At 41.5% G+C, this 15,165-nt stretch overlaps 1 protein-coding gene and 1 long non-coding RNA gene across 3 annotated transcripts in view; both read right to left on the bottom strand.

Moving 5' to 3' along the window:
* LOC310677770 overlaps positions 1-15,165 on the bottom strand; it is a 204,218-nt gene that overhangs the window by 74,238 nt on the left and 114,815 nt on the right. The window lies entirely within an intron of this gene.
* The window catches only part of ETV6 (ETS variant transcription factor 6), a 144,182-nt gene that overhangs the window by 74,238 nt on the left and 54,779 nt on the right, over positions 1-15,165 (bottom strand). Inside the window, exon 2 of one of the 2 annotated variants that reach the window (XM_083440857.1) lies at positions 6,554-6,683. In XM_083440857.1, the coding sequence (XP_083296983.1) occupies positions 6,554-6,683 (130 nt within the window). Of the gene's footprint in view, positions 1-6,553; positions 6,687-15,165 lie in introns of both variants that reach the window. The other variant, XM_083440856.1, reaches the window with a different exon arrangement.

The raw sequence follows: 15,165 nt of genomic DNA, 5'->3' as shown, positions 1-15,165 counted from the left end.
ACTGAAGTAGGTCTTTGACTTTGGGTCAGCATATCAGTTCATTTCAGATCCAGGAACTCCTCATCACCCATATATGGGGAAGCTGAAGCCCACTGCACTGGACCAGAACAGCAAGAATTCTTTCCTAGCCACTTCCCACTTCACCAGAATGTTTTGGTTGCTTCTTACTTCCCAAGGGCTTGATAGTGTGACAGAGGCAGGGAAGCAAGTACAAATTAATACAGGCCTACCTCAGAGATATTGGGAGTTCGGTTCCAGACCACTGCAATAAAACAAGTTACACTTTTTTGGTTTTGTTTCCCAGGGCATATAAAAGTTATGTTTATACTGTAGTCTATTTAGCCAGGCCCCACCTGGCTGAGGGTCAGGAGGGGAAAATCCTAGCTCTAGCCCTAGCCAGCTCCACTCCCATGGCCTGAAGAGGGGCAGTGGGGGGGGGGGCTTCCTTCCCCTGGAAGTGGCCAGGCTGCCTGCAGCTGTAAGGAGCAATATCTGTGAAGTGCAATAAAGCAAAGTATAATAAAATGAGGTGTGCCTGCATGTGGTCACTGTTGACTTTTGCTGTGAGAGGTACATATACAGTAAGTGATCTGATGAATGAGAAACTGGAATGGTCACAAGCCTGTCTACTTTATTGCCCCACCTATTTTTATAAAGCACTGGAGCGCCTCACCGAAAAATATTCAGCCAGAAAACCAATGGAATATTTTTGGCCCAAAAATGGCACCCCATCAAAACTAGACAGGGACACTTTGGGGTTTGGGAGGGATGATCTTCCTGCTGTGAACTCCACTTGCTCAGTGGCTCCCTCCCTTTGGGCAGTGGCAACTGGGCTCAGAAAGCAAATTCATCACTATCACCTAGAAGAAGAAGGTAGCAAGCAAGCAAGCGGAGGTAAGTAAGCAAACAATCTGCAGGCAGATGCTTTGGCAGGGAGGCATGTGAACAAGCCACAGCAGAGCTGTATGGAGCAGCAGTGGCTCTGACCCCCCCATGCAACCGGGCAGGCACACATGCAGAGGAGGAGGGCCCACCAATCCAAGGGTGCCCAAATCTCCCAGGCAGTCCAGTTGTAATTGATGGTGGCTGGTGGCTGGTCCTCAGCAGTGGTTGCCCCAACGGTGTCAACTCTAAGGCCAGGTCCTAAGCACCTATGAATCCCATCCTACTCCCACATTTTATACTCACACACTGGCTGTGACAGCCCCTCTTAGCTCTGCCCCACCTCCAATAACAGCTATAGCTTGAAAGGGCTGCATCTGGCACATGAAGTCCTGGGCTTGTTCACGCTTAGCAGGGTCCCACCAGATTACAATCAGTAAACACGAAGTGGGGAGAGAAAGTGTGTGCCTTTAACTGCTCAAGGGAAAACATCTGGAGCTATGATATGCCACAGTTCCCTGGATGTATGTATGTATGTATGTATGAATCCAGGGTCTATAGAAATAAATGATTATAGGCTATTCCCCATTTGTGCATTCTGAGTCATTGTGTGGGTCGACGGAGTGAACGTAAACCCAGCCCAGGCCCCTTCTGGTGGGGCTGCCCCCTCTATAGACAAATGACTATATGCAGTGTCTTGCAAAACAGCAATAAGAATAAAATATTGGTGCAGCCTCTCAAATAAGCACACAGAGTTACTAGCTAACAACAACAAAATAATTACTAGCCCATCTCTCACCGCCCCACAGCCCCAAAAAAGGGTTGGCCGTTTTTGCCACAGCTGCAGCCTGGAAGAAAAACTGTCTGCCTTTGTCTTCTGGAAGCATTTGCCAACCACAACATGTGATGGGTTGTATGCAAATTGGCACTAGCAGTCATGCCGAGCTCTAATTAATGATTCTGAAAATTACAACACAAATAGGAAAACCCGTTTTTAATTATACTAATTTTCTTTTTATAAGTGGTGGGAAACAATAGATCAAAACAATTACAACTTTGCAATTAGAAAATTATCAGTGACAGTTAAAATGAATTCCTCTCAATATGCCTGACTTAAGAAGGACTTCAGGCACATCTTTTTACACTTCAGAGAGGCCCAAACCAGGCCTACCTAAACCACTCCTACTACCACCCGAGATCAGTGTTTCCCAAACTGTGGCTTGCGACCCACAAACCAACACCAAATAATAACTACTTTTAATCCTTAACTGAAATGATGAATACCTCTTCCAACTTCTTGTTTTCTTGGCATATTCTTAATGTTGTGTTGATACTTATAACTGAATGTCAGAATGCCACTCCAAGTGGCCTTGAGTGGTTTATCCTCAGGGAGGATAAGGAAAGGCAAGTGAGGTTTTCTAGCCCTGTACCAAAAGGCCAGGTGATATATGCTTTACAATCCAGGCACTGCCCTCAGACCACTCTTCTTTTTCTTCTTCACCACACCTTCCGCCACAGAATGGGCTTTGCTAGTTGCCCTTTGGAGGCCCAGTAGGAATTTGGTGGGGTAGCAGGAAGTCCCTGATTGGCCTTTGGAGATCTTACTTTTTGTGTACTTCATGCTGCTGGAAAATACTAATTGGGTTTGCAGCAGCATATACATTAATATAGGAAGGCGAGAGAAAATTTTAAAAACTGGTTGTTAAAAAATAGAAAAACACCTTTAGGGTTGGCATGCACACTTTGGCAAACGTTGGACAGCAAGGAGGGAGCATTTACCTCCAATTCTTTGCCGTGTTTGCAGGTGTAAATCCGCCAAGGAGAAAGAAAGGACCTGCCTCTACCTGATTCTTCCTTGCTATACGGACCACGATGACCAGGGCTATATTGCCCTGATGATTTGGTTTAATTGGTTTTTGCAGATCTTCTCATTTTATTATATTACATTTAATAAAATAGAACCATTTTAACACTTAACTTGCCTCTCAAGTTATTTTAGAGTCTGATGGCAAAGGCTTGAGTCTCACAATTTAACACTGGGGAGCTGCTCTCTGGCGGAAGAACTGTGGACCGTTTACTGCAAGGTGTGTGGACTGAGAGCTGTTTCAAGCAGCTATTACAATTTGTGTCTGATGCATGTAGGATTAGTTAATAGATAAGCCAAGAGTGATCTGAAATTTGCTTAGTCAAAATAATAAATACTATCTTTATCAATAATGATCTGAGCCTATGCCTGACAATCACCAACCCCTGCATAAATGTACTAGTTGCAAAATAGAAGCTCAGTGATCCCACTGACACCTGCCTACACACACACACACACACAGAGAGAGAGAGAGAGAGAGAGAGAGAGAGTGAGTTTGTATAACCATATGTTTTTAGAGTAATTTTTGTAGCTTATGAAGCAATATCCTGCAATCAGATGCCTGGTTTTCTTACATTCCCATAAAGAAAACTGTGAATAACTTTGTAAGTGCTACAATTGTGTAAACTTTTGCTTGGATGTCTCAAGCAATGGTTGCAAAACAGGCAGTATTGAAATTAAACTGTACAAAGCTTTTGGCTACTGGAGGTCTAAAGTCCAAAATTCATGTGCCAGTAAGACAAGAAGTCACCACACCAAAAAGTCTGGTAACCACTGCCCTAGACAGTTCTTATAGTCAAGGGCTGGTTTCTCCTCCACTCTCACCCAAAAAGGTTGGCCTGCTTTTCTCTCCTCCAAAACCCACAGCCCTCTCCCACTTGCTCTCACTTTCAGAATCTCTTAGATGTCTTTAACTGCACCATTCACTAGTGGAGAACTGTGTTAGAAAACAAACCCCAGCCTGTAAGCATGTGCCTATGAAATGCCTTAACCCATAAACACAGTTAAGTAATTGATCTTCAGTACATACATTGTTATGCTATATGGGAGCAAAAGAAATAAAAACTCCAATGCTGGGTTACATTTACTGCGAAGGCCATGGAAAAAGAGAGCAAAATAGAGTTCTACCCCATCCTTTCCGTCCTCCATGTACTTGTTAAAAATCAATGATTCAAACACACTTGCGATTTGGCACTACATCCAGTGCTTCTAAGGGAAGGGTTTTTGCTTACCTGTTTCTGGCAAACACTACAAAGTGCCCTCATATACTTTTTGGGCATTTCCAAGAAGAAATTGCCCCAGGGTATTCCACACACCACGTGAGAAAGCACTTAATGATACATGGTAAGACCATCTTGTGCAATAGCACAAAGAAACCAAAATTCTGGCAGCATTTCCCCCCTTGGGCTGTTTGAGTGGGGAGAGGAAGCAGTTTCAGGGCATCATTACAGATAATGAGCTGAGGTTAAAAAAGTTAAAATGGGACATTGAAAAGGGACAAGAGGAAGTCTGGAAATCCAAATAACCCAACAGATTAAAGCACAGTACTAAGGGGGCATATTAATATAGCTTCTTAAGCGCAAGCTTTCACTCCTGCAATCTGTCCCAAACACCTGGTGCCCCACAGATAATGAGGGACTCCCATCAGCCATAAGCAGCAGGGCTAATTTTCAGGAATGATAAGAGTTGTAATCTAAAACATAAGGAGGATACTGGGTTGGGAGCGGCTGCCCTATACTGATTTTAACATACAAAATTGTCCCCATTGAGTTTCTGAAGCACGTCTGGGAAAAATACTGGGCTAGATGAAGGTAAACAATCAGAACCTTAATCGAGGCAAGACAGAGATTCTGTGCAGGGGGAAACCAATTGCTCTATTCAACTTCTTTTAGATGGGGTTGTGCTCCCCCCGAAGGACCAAGTTTGAGCTTGTATGAGCTATTGGATTTGGTGCAAACAGAGAAGTCCAAGTGGCAGCAGTAGCAGGAGATAATTTTAATCTGCATGGCTGGTATGGCTGCTGGAATCCCTATCTAGGGAGAAGAAACCTTGCGACAGTCGGCAATGCACTGTGGTACCTTGGTTCTCAAACTTAATCTGTTCCGGAAGTCCGTTCCAAAACCAAAGCGTTCTAAAACCAAGACGTGCTTTCCTATAGAAAGTAATGCAAAATGGATCGATCCGTTTCAGACTTTTAAAAACCCCTAAAACAGCAATTCAACATGAATTTTACTATCTAATGAGACCATTGAGCCATAAAATGAAAGCAATAAACAATGAACTGCAGTCACACAATCAATCAATCAAGCTCAACTGGGTTCCACACAGTCACATAAACAAAACAAAAAAGCCACAAAAACAAAAAAGCAAAATAAATAGCAAAAACAGATAGACCTCAGCATAACACTCAAAACGGAAGTGTGGCACTCAAAACGGAGCACGTTCAGCTTCTGAAAAAAGTTCCCAAACCAGAACACTTACTTCGGGTTTGAAGTGTTTGGGTTCCAAGTTGCTTGAGTACCAAGGCATTTGAGAACTGAGGTACCACTGTATTAGTGAATTCTTGGTGCTGCTTCTGAAGACAGTTCAAAAACCAACTGGTTCAAAATGTGCCCACTCAGCTCTTGGTTGGGGCCAGGCAATTAGAACACATTACACATATTATTGTGTCAGGTACACTGGTTGCCAGTGTGTTCTGGGCCCAATTCAAAGTGTTGGGGCTGACTTTTAAAGCTCTAAATTGTTTGGGATGAGTTTACCTTAAGTGCCACATGCACCTGTATCAACCTGCCATCCCACACTTTAAGATCCGTTCAGGGGGAACCTGTGGAAATGCCAGATGTAGCACCAATGAGGTTGGTGAACGCATGGAATGCGGTCTTTCCAGGAAGTGTCTGCTCATTATGGAACTCGTTTCCAAATGGGGTCAGGCAAGCCCCATCCCTTGTTAAATGGGCCTTGCAGGTTTTATCTTTATGGCCTTCGGGTGCTGCTCTAGAATACTGGATGACTTTAGGTGAATTGCTTCTTTATCTGGAATGATGCCTATATACTTATTTTGGATAAAACTGGGCATTTTAAGTGTTCTGAATGGTTATATTGTTGAATTTTAAGCATATGTATTTGGATATTACTGTAAACAGCTTTGGTAGGCAATTTTGCCTAAAAAGAGGTCTAAAAGCCTATAAAATAGTTAAATAAAATAATCTGAAATACTACCAAACAGTTAAACACAGACCTTACTGGTTGTAGCATGAGCAAAGCAGCGCACTACATGGTGCTTAAGTCTTCACACACATCATTTAAATGCATGTGCACTTGAGTCAAGTGCCAGACATGCACACAATGGTAGGAACTCACACTAATCATTTTAATGTGATCTCCTAAAAGGCAAAATAGAGTAAACATTGGACACTGATTTACCAAGTGCTGGAAAAGTTGAGGTTGTTCATATTAGGTGTGCTCTGCCTATGCAGAATAATCTCCAGGGATCATTGCTAGCAAGTGGGACTATCTGGAGTAGAAAATGCACCTGAAAACACCATGCGACCAGTTCAGAGCACCCTGTGTTCTGCCAGTAAAGTAAGTCTTTGGGAAACACAAAGCCCAACATGCATCTGTCTGTTGGTGGTGCAATATGTATCACATGACAGTCAAAGAACCAGTCCGTGGAAGGAGGAAGGAAGAACAAGTGTCCATGGCATTTGTGAGGAAAGTCCACTGTTCTAAATAAAAGCTACAAATACAACAACAGCAAAAGAAAGGCGCCTCCCACCCCAATGATACCAGCACTGGAGGAACACTCACGGAGGTGGGCTGGGAGCCTGATGGCATCTTCCTCCATCCTGATCGCTCGAGGCACTGGGACATGTAATGGTGATGACGAGGAAGTATAAGTTGGTACAGGACTCACTGGAGGGGTGTATGAAATCCTTTCCTGCTGTGATGGATAGGAAAGAACAAATAGAATAATATGAAATTGGGGGCAAAAGATGATGAATTAAAATAAGACATCTTTGAAGAAAGGAACTCTATGGCAGAGAACTGATCGGCAAGCCCTAGGCTCTGTGGTTTAACCCACAGCACCACCTGCGTCAGGTAGTTTTTAATCAAATTTATTCAACAGAGCCTAGGACTTGCCGATCAGAAGGTTGGCGGTTCGAATCCCCGCGACGGGGTGAGCTCCCGTTGCTCGGTCCCTGCTCCTGCCAACCTAGCAGTTCGAAAGCACATCAAAGTGCAAGTAGATAAATAGGTACCGCTCTGGCGGGAAGGTAAACTACGTTTCCGTGCGCTGCTCTGGTTCACCAGAAGCAGCTTAGTCATGCTGGCCACATGACCTGGAAGAGGGCGCTGGCTCCCTCGGCCAGTAAAGTGAGATGAGTGCCGCCATCCCAGAGTCGGTCACGACTGGACCTAATGGTCAGGGGTCCCTTTACCTTTACCTGACACAACATGATTCCAAAAAATACTTGGTTGTGCTTAGATTAATTTCAGACATAATGTAAAAGAAAACTGATTAAATAAATGAAAACAGATTGTTTGTTATTTAAGAGAAGTGTTCAAGCCACAAAGAAATAGAGGGATGCCAAATAATATAGCAGGGATTCAAACTAGTTTAGCAGAACAGAAGGAAAGTGACTGTGAGGAAAGAAAGATGAAAAGAAATACAAATGCAATTATTTTTCTGAGAACCTTGGATATAGAATATTTAAATTACTGTTTGTATCCCCTCGCTTTTTTTGTGCTGTGGGAGAAAAGAAGGCACAAACACTTTGTTAATGGGGTTGAGTCTTCTTAGGGGTTCACGTATCCTGTTGAAAGGGAAAATTATTTCCTGTGAAAATTTCTGTCAGGAATGCTGTTCCCAAAATGCATAGGCCTACACACACAAAATAAAATCTATTATAAAATTCATTAAAATCCATTTAAAAAAACTACTCTAGAGACAAACTCAATGTGGGAGTACTCAGATATTTACCTGTGGAGAGTGATGGTCCAGTACTTAACCCTTTTATTTCTCTTAAACAACCCCTGGAGCAAAGGTTTAGGGCAATCTACATTTCACGCAAGGCACATATAAAGGGGTACTTCTCACTGCAGTGCCCTCAATGGTTCCAAGTTTTACATTAAGAAATTTCAATAAAGTTTCATTTGCACAGAATAGCTTTGCCACCTCTTGGTTTAAACCTCCTTTTTCTCTTTCTCTCTCTCTCAAGCTGACATAGCCTCTGTACATGTACAAAGGTAATGATTCAGCAAATCTATTATACCATTTAACAAGGGTGAAAGAGGAGAGCGGAAAAAATGATCTGAAGCTCAACATCAAAAAAACTATGATCATGGCCACTGGTCCCATCACCTCCTGGCAAATAGAAGGGGAAGAAATGGAGGCAGTGAGAGATTTTACTTTCTTTAGCAAACATTGCCCCCCTTTTGCCCCCCTGTAGCTCAAGACCACCCCTCAGATACATCATACCTCCAACACAGAAAAGGCGGGCTACAGCAGAAAACCTGTCTGGCAGGTTACCTGAGAATGATAACTGATTGCATTATTTGGGCAGTCTGGCAATTCCTTTGTAATGGTAAATACTCAGTTCCTGAGTCCAGGTCACAGGCTCACCCTATTCATATCTTAAATGTGCCCTTAAAACAGGATTTGTGAAAGAGGCAATGGGGAGATTTCCCATTTCCTTTGACCTGGCAGAGAAATATTTGAGGTCATTTTGGGAGAGAGAAAATAGTTTCAGGACTTTTCTGTGGGTTTCAGACATGTTTGGTACATTTATGAACATCTATTTAATATATATAAGACCTTAAGATTCTTATAACAGGTGGAAGGCAGGCAGCCTCTCTTCCTGCTTGGTTGCCCCCCCCCCCCCACTGAGATTAAGGAGAGAATGACAAGCAAGCACACAAACCAACTCTTCAAGCCTAACTTCCTGCTCGCTCACCAAAAACTCAGCGCTCAGCTAATTATGCAGAGCTTGCTAAGGATCCAGGAGCAACACCCCCCACCCCCACCCCCCCAGCTAGGCAATCAAAGATCCAGGCCAAGTAAACCAATAACATAGAACTCGAACGCGCTTCTTCCTTCCTTCCACTGTACCCACCCCTACTGGTGGAAAAAAGGAAGTGTTGTGTCCGTCCCCCCCTAAATAACTTTCCTCCATATTAAAAAGGAAGGTTGGTTGGTTGGTTAGTTATTTGAGACTAAGTCTTTGCTTGCTTGCACTCCCTCCCTCTGATAAAAAGGAAGAGATTGGTGGGATGGGGGGTTTTTCGGGGGGGGGGGCTTCTGTGTCTGGGGGAAATGGAGGGAAGAAGATTTAACTGGCTGCTTTCTGCCAAAATGGGAGATTAGGTACTGTGTGTAAATGGTGGGGAGGGTGTTTTTCGGTAAGCAGTGCAAGCAAATGTGTGTCTACTCACAAGGAAGCCCTACTGAATTCAATGGGGCTTACTCCCAGGAAAGTAGAGGTTTAGTTGAACTCAGTGGGGCTTATGCATGTTTGGATTCCACTTAGACCTCTGAGTGGGAAGCAGACACAACTTGACACACTACTCTTAAATAAGTTGAAAATACGGCAAAATATTATAAGACTCTTAGTGGACAACTGACACCAGTGCTATGGGAAGTTATTCTGGGAATAACATTATGAAAGAAGGGAAAATTCTGAATACCTGGAAAGAGGCATATATTACTTTGATCCCTAAGAAAGACACTGATTGCTTGAATGTAAAGAATTACAGACCCATTTCATTATTGAACAATGATTATAAGCTATTTGCAGACATCTTAGCCAATAGACTAAAAAGTATTTTAAATGAGCTAATTCATAAAGCAGGTTTTCTTCCTCGTCGACAACTGAAAGATAATGTTAGGAATATATTGCATATAATTGAATATTTGGAGACCAGGAACGACAAACAAGCGGCACTAATGTTTATTAATGCTGGAAAAGCTTTTGATAATATTTCTGGCATTTTATGAAAGAAAATTTGAAAATGATGGGAGTGGGGGAGATATTTTTGAGAGGTATGGAAGCTATATATTCATAGCAAAAAGCGAAATTGATAGTAAACAATACCTTGACTGATAATTTTGATATAACTAAAGGTACTAGACAGGGGTGCCCGTTGTCACCATTGTTATTTATTACGGTCCTGGAGGTATTAAATAAGAATTTGAGAGAATTGCCAGAAGTCAGAGGTATGAAGATTGGAGTAAAAGAGTATAAATTAAAAGCCTTTGTGGATGATTTGATCTTAACATTAGAAGATCCACAATCTAGCGTACAAGAAGCGCTGGTGAAAATTGAGGAATCTGGGCAAGTAGCAGGATTTAAACTCAATAAAAGTAAAACCAAAACCTTAGTGAAGAATATGGTTAAGGAACAGATAGATGAATTGCAACGTAGATTGGAAATCATGGTGGTAAAAAAAAATGAAATATCTTGGAATTTGGTTAACATCAAAAAGTATCAATTTGTTTAATGATAATTATAAATCCACATGGAAGGCAAATAAGAAGGATTTAGAAACAAGGAATAGATTAAAGTTGTCATTTTCTGGAAGAATATCAGTGGTAAAAATGAATGTACTACCCAAGATTTTATTTCTATTTCAAACAATTCCAGTGATCAAAGGGACAGGACAATTCAAAGAGTGGCAAAAAGTATTATTGAGATTCACCTAGCAGGGGAAAAGACCTAGGATAAAATTTAAATTGTTAATAGATAAAAAAGAAAGAGGTGGATTCGCCATACGAGACTTGAAACTCTATTATGAGGTGTCCTGTCTGTGTTGGTTAAAGGAATGGATAACGTTGGAAAATACAGATCTTTTGGATCTAGAAGGTTACGATAACAGATTTGGGTGGCATTTTTATCTTTGGTATGCCAAAGTGAAAGTGCTTAAAGGTTTACTGAATCATGTGATTAGAAGGTCGATTTATGAAGTGTGGGAAAGAAATAAAAACTTACTGGAAAGGAAAACACCAAGGTGGATTTCACCCATTGAGGCATTGACGGTCAAAAAATTAAATATGGAGGGAAGGTGGGCCACATATGAAGAGATGGAAACTGAGAAAGGTTTAAAACTTAAACCATTTGATCAAATTGAAGATCTTCTTACAGGGTGGTTGCAATATCATCAAGTTAATGATATCATCACATTAATGATATCACGTTAATGATATCATCAAGTTAATGATATGTTCAACGTGGATAAGAGGAAGGTTGGTTCTGAGAATAAAAAATCAAGATTTCAAACTGACTTGTTGGAAAGCAGAAATAAATTATTATCTAAGATGTATAATTTGCTGTTAGAATGGTTTACAAAAGATGAGTAATGATAAAAGAAGTGATGATAAAATGGACATTAGACTTTGGGCATAATACTGAATTTGATTCTTGGATAAAACTGTGGAATGAAGATTTGAAATTTACAGCATGTGCGGCATTAAAAGAAAATGTAATGAAGATGATGTATAGATGGCATTTGAGTAAAGTTAGCTAAAATGTATAGAATGAGAGATAAAACATGCTGGAAATGCAAAGAATCAGACGGGGACTTTTATCATATGTGGTGGACATGTGATAAAGTAAAAACATTTTGGGAATTGATCTATAATGAACTAAAAAAGATGTTTAGATATACCTTTCCCAAAAAACTGGAAGCATTTTTTGCTAGGTTTGATGGGAGAGGAAATTGCAAAGATAGATCAAAGACTATTTATGTACGCCACAGTGGCAACGAGAACTTTAATGGCCCCAAAGTGGAAGATACAGTAAGTACCTACGATTTCAGAGTGGTAGGTGAAGATGATGGACTTCGCAGAACACGAAGGACTGACCTGCAGGATTCGAGACCAGGACAATAAAAAATTTCAAAGGGACTGGAGGAAATTTATTGTATATTTGAATCATAATTGCAAAAATTTGAAGACACTGGCAGGACTGAAATAAATCCTACAATGTAGACAATAGATGAAAGAACTAAAATGCGAGACAGGATGTGAAAGCGGAAAACCTACTGAAGGGAAGGAGGGAAGTCGCAAGCTCTGCAGAGCAGAGTTATTGTATTGTTATTGTATTGTTGAAAATATTGTTTAAGGAAGAAAATAATAAAAATATATTTTTAAAAAATAAATAAGTTGAAAATATATTAAATATATTATATTGAAGTTTATTTTATCTTTTTATTAAATCTACTACTTCCTTACATTTTAAAGTCCTCAACCGCCATGGGGAGGCATACCAAGGCCCTCCACCACCGCTGGGAGGTGCGGCAAAGCTCTCCGCCACCCCAGGAAAGCGCAGCGCACCCTCCACCACGACAGGGCACGACAGGGCCCTCCGCTGCTGGGGATAGGTGTGGTGGGGCCCTCCTCCATCGCAGGGATGCCCGGTGAGGCCCTCTACCACTGCAGATAGGTGCAATGAGGCCTTCCTCCGCCATAGGGATGCCCGCGAAGTCCTCTGCTGCTGCGGGGAGGTGCAGCAGGGCAGTCCTCTGCTGCGGGGATTCCCAGTGAAGCCCATCGCCACCATGGATATGTATCATGATATACTGAGATACCGTGATGTTTAGCTGGTGATATATTGTGATACTGAAAAACAAATATCGCCCAGCCCTGCTCATTACCAGCCAGTGCAGTTGGATCTGGATTAGTGCTATATGCTCAAACCATCTTGCCCTGGTGAGCAAGGTGGTTGTACCGTCTTCATATAATGTGTTGCAGTAATCCAACCTAGAGGTTACAGAAGCATAGATGACAGATTATGCTATCCTTGGGCAGATGGGCCACCAGCTGAAGTTGACGGAAACCAAGGCCACCTCAGAATAGAATAAAAATTATTACAATGTGCCTCCACAGTTTTAAGCAAAGCAAAAATCAATAGCACTGAAAGTTATAAATTCATCTAATTGGCTAAGGCCACAAATATTATAGACAGTCACTTGAGCAGACATGCATAGGATTGCATTTTAAGTGATTAATTAGTGGGGATCAACTTTAATTGATGCTAAGGCAGACTGTTAATAATACAAGTTAAAATTCAGGGAGAGAGAGTCATATTGGTTGGTATTTAAGCACCTAATGACAAAAAGGCAATCTTCTTTAAAAAGTTAGCCTGGTAGATGAAGGGAACGCAGTGGATGTAGCCTACCTTGATTTCAGCAAGGCATTTGACAAGGTGCCCCATGATATTCTTGTAAAGAAGCTGGTAAAATGCGGTCTTGACTATGCTACCACTCAGTGGATTTGTAACTGGCTGACTGACTGGACCCAAAGGGTGCTCATCAATGGTTCCTCTTCATCCTGGAGAAGAGTGACTAGTGGGGTGCCACAGGGTTCTGTCTTGGGCCCGGTCTTATTCAACATCTTTATCAACGACTTGGATGATGGACTCAAGGGCATCCTGATCAAATTTGCAGATGACACCAAACTGGGAGGGGTGGCTAACACCCCAGAGGACAGGATCACACTTCAAAACGACCTTGACAGATTAGAGAACTGGGCCAAAACAAACAAGATGAATTTTAACAGGCAGAAATGTAAAGTATTGCACTTGGGCAAAAAAAATGAGAGGCACAAATACAAGATGGGTGACACCTGGCTTGAGAGCAGTACATGTGAAAAGGATCTAGGAGTCTTGGTTGACCACAAACTTGACATGAGCCAACAGTGTGACGCGGCAGCTAAAAAAGCCAATGCAATTCTGGGCTGCATCAATAGGAGAATAGCATCTAGATCAAGGGAAGTAATAGTGCCACTCTATTCTGCTCTGGTCAGACCTCACCTGGAGTACTGTGTCCAGTTCTGGGCACCACAGTTCAAGAAGGACACTGACAAACTGGAACGTGTCCAGAGTAGGGCAACCAAAATGGTCAAAGGCCTGGAAACGATGCCTTATGAGGAACGGCTAAGGGAGCTGGGCATGTTTAGCCTGGAGAAGAGGAGGTTAAGGGGTGATATGATAGCCATGTTCAAATATATAAAAGGATGTCACATGGAGGAGGGAGAAAGGTTGTTTTCTGCTGCTCCAGAGAAGCGGACACGGAGCAATGGATCCAAACTACAAGAAAGAAGATTCCACCTAAACATTAGGAAGAACTTCCTGACAGTAAGAGCTGTTCGACAGTGGAATTTGCTGCCAAGGAGTGTGGTGGAGTCTCCTTCTTTGGAGGTCTTTAAGCAGAGGCTTGACAACCATATGTCAGGAGTGCTCTGATGGTGTTTCCTGCTTGGCAGGGGGTTGGACTCGATGGCCCTTGTGGTCTATTCCAACTCTTTGATTCTATGATTCTTGGAAATTAATGACAAAGTTACTTGAAGAAATTAAATATGGTCCTAATTTTTAAAAAGGAATATTAGCAATTTACTCAGAGCAAAGAGCAAAACTAATCATAAATCAGGTGATAACAGACGAATGTAAGATACAAAAAGGAACTAGACAAGGATGTCCATTATCACCACTGCTGTTCATCCTGGTACTGGAAGTACTTGCCAGAAACATAAGAGCAGATAAAGAGATTACAGGAGTAAAAACTGGGAAAAGTGAGTTTAAATTAAAAGCATATGCTGATGACTTAGTGATAACTGTGGAAGATCCAAAAACTTCACTCCCTAAAGTTATAGAAAAGATTCAGAAATTTGGGGAAGTGGCAGGATTTAAGTTAAACAGGAATAAAACAAAATTACTAGTTAAAAATTTGAAGGGGGAAAAAAGGAATTGGAGCAAAACATTGAGATAGAAGTCCACAAAAAGGTTAAATATTTAGGGATATGGCTAACATCAAGAAATATAAATTTATATAAAGACAATTATGGAAAAAATTGGCTCAAGATAAAAAGAAATTTAGAAAATGGAGCAGAATGAATCTCTCACTGTTAGGGAAAATAGCAGCGGTTAAAATGAATGTGCTGCCAAAAATGCTATTCCTTTTTCAATCAGTCCCAGTAATTGTGAAAGATGAATGTTTTAAAAAATGGCAGAGAGAAATATCCAAGGTTATCGGGGGGGGGGGGGCAAAAGGCCAAGGATAAAACATAAGATACTTACAGACATAAAAGATAGAGGCGCTTTTGCCCTCCCAGACCTTAAATTATATTATGAAGCTGCATGCCTGGCATGGATTAGGGACTGGATGAAGTTGGAAAAGCAAGAAGCATTAGAACTGGAAGGACATGACAACAGATTTGGCTGGCACACATATTTTTGGTATGGGAAAAGGAAGGTACATAAAAGTTTCTATAATCATATAATTAGGAAGTCATTAATGAGAGTATGGGAAAGATATAAAGATCTGTTAGAACAGGAGACTCCTTGGTGGCTCTCACCACATGAAGCTTTACTGCTCAAACCACTCAGAAAGAAAGGAAAGTGGTTTACATATGCTGATTTGTTAAAAGA

This window comes from Podarcis tiliguerta (genome assembly GCF_965153285.1).
Source record: "Podarcis tiliguerta genome assembly, chromosome: 5".
Taxonomy (NCBI): Eukaryota; Metazoa; Chordata; class Lepidosauria; order Squamata; family Lacertidae; genus Podarcis; species Podarcis tiliguerta.
Note: the sequence above shows the minus strand (reverse complement) of the source record. Positions and strands in the feature narration are given on the sequence as shown.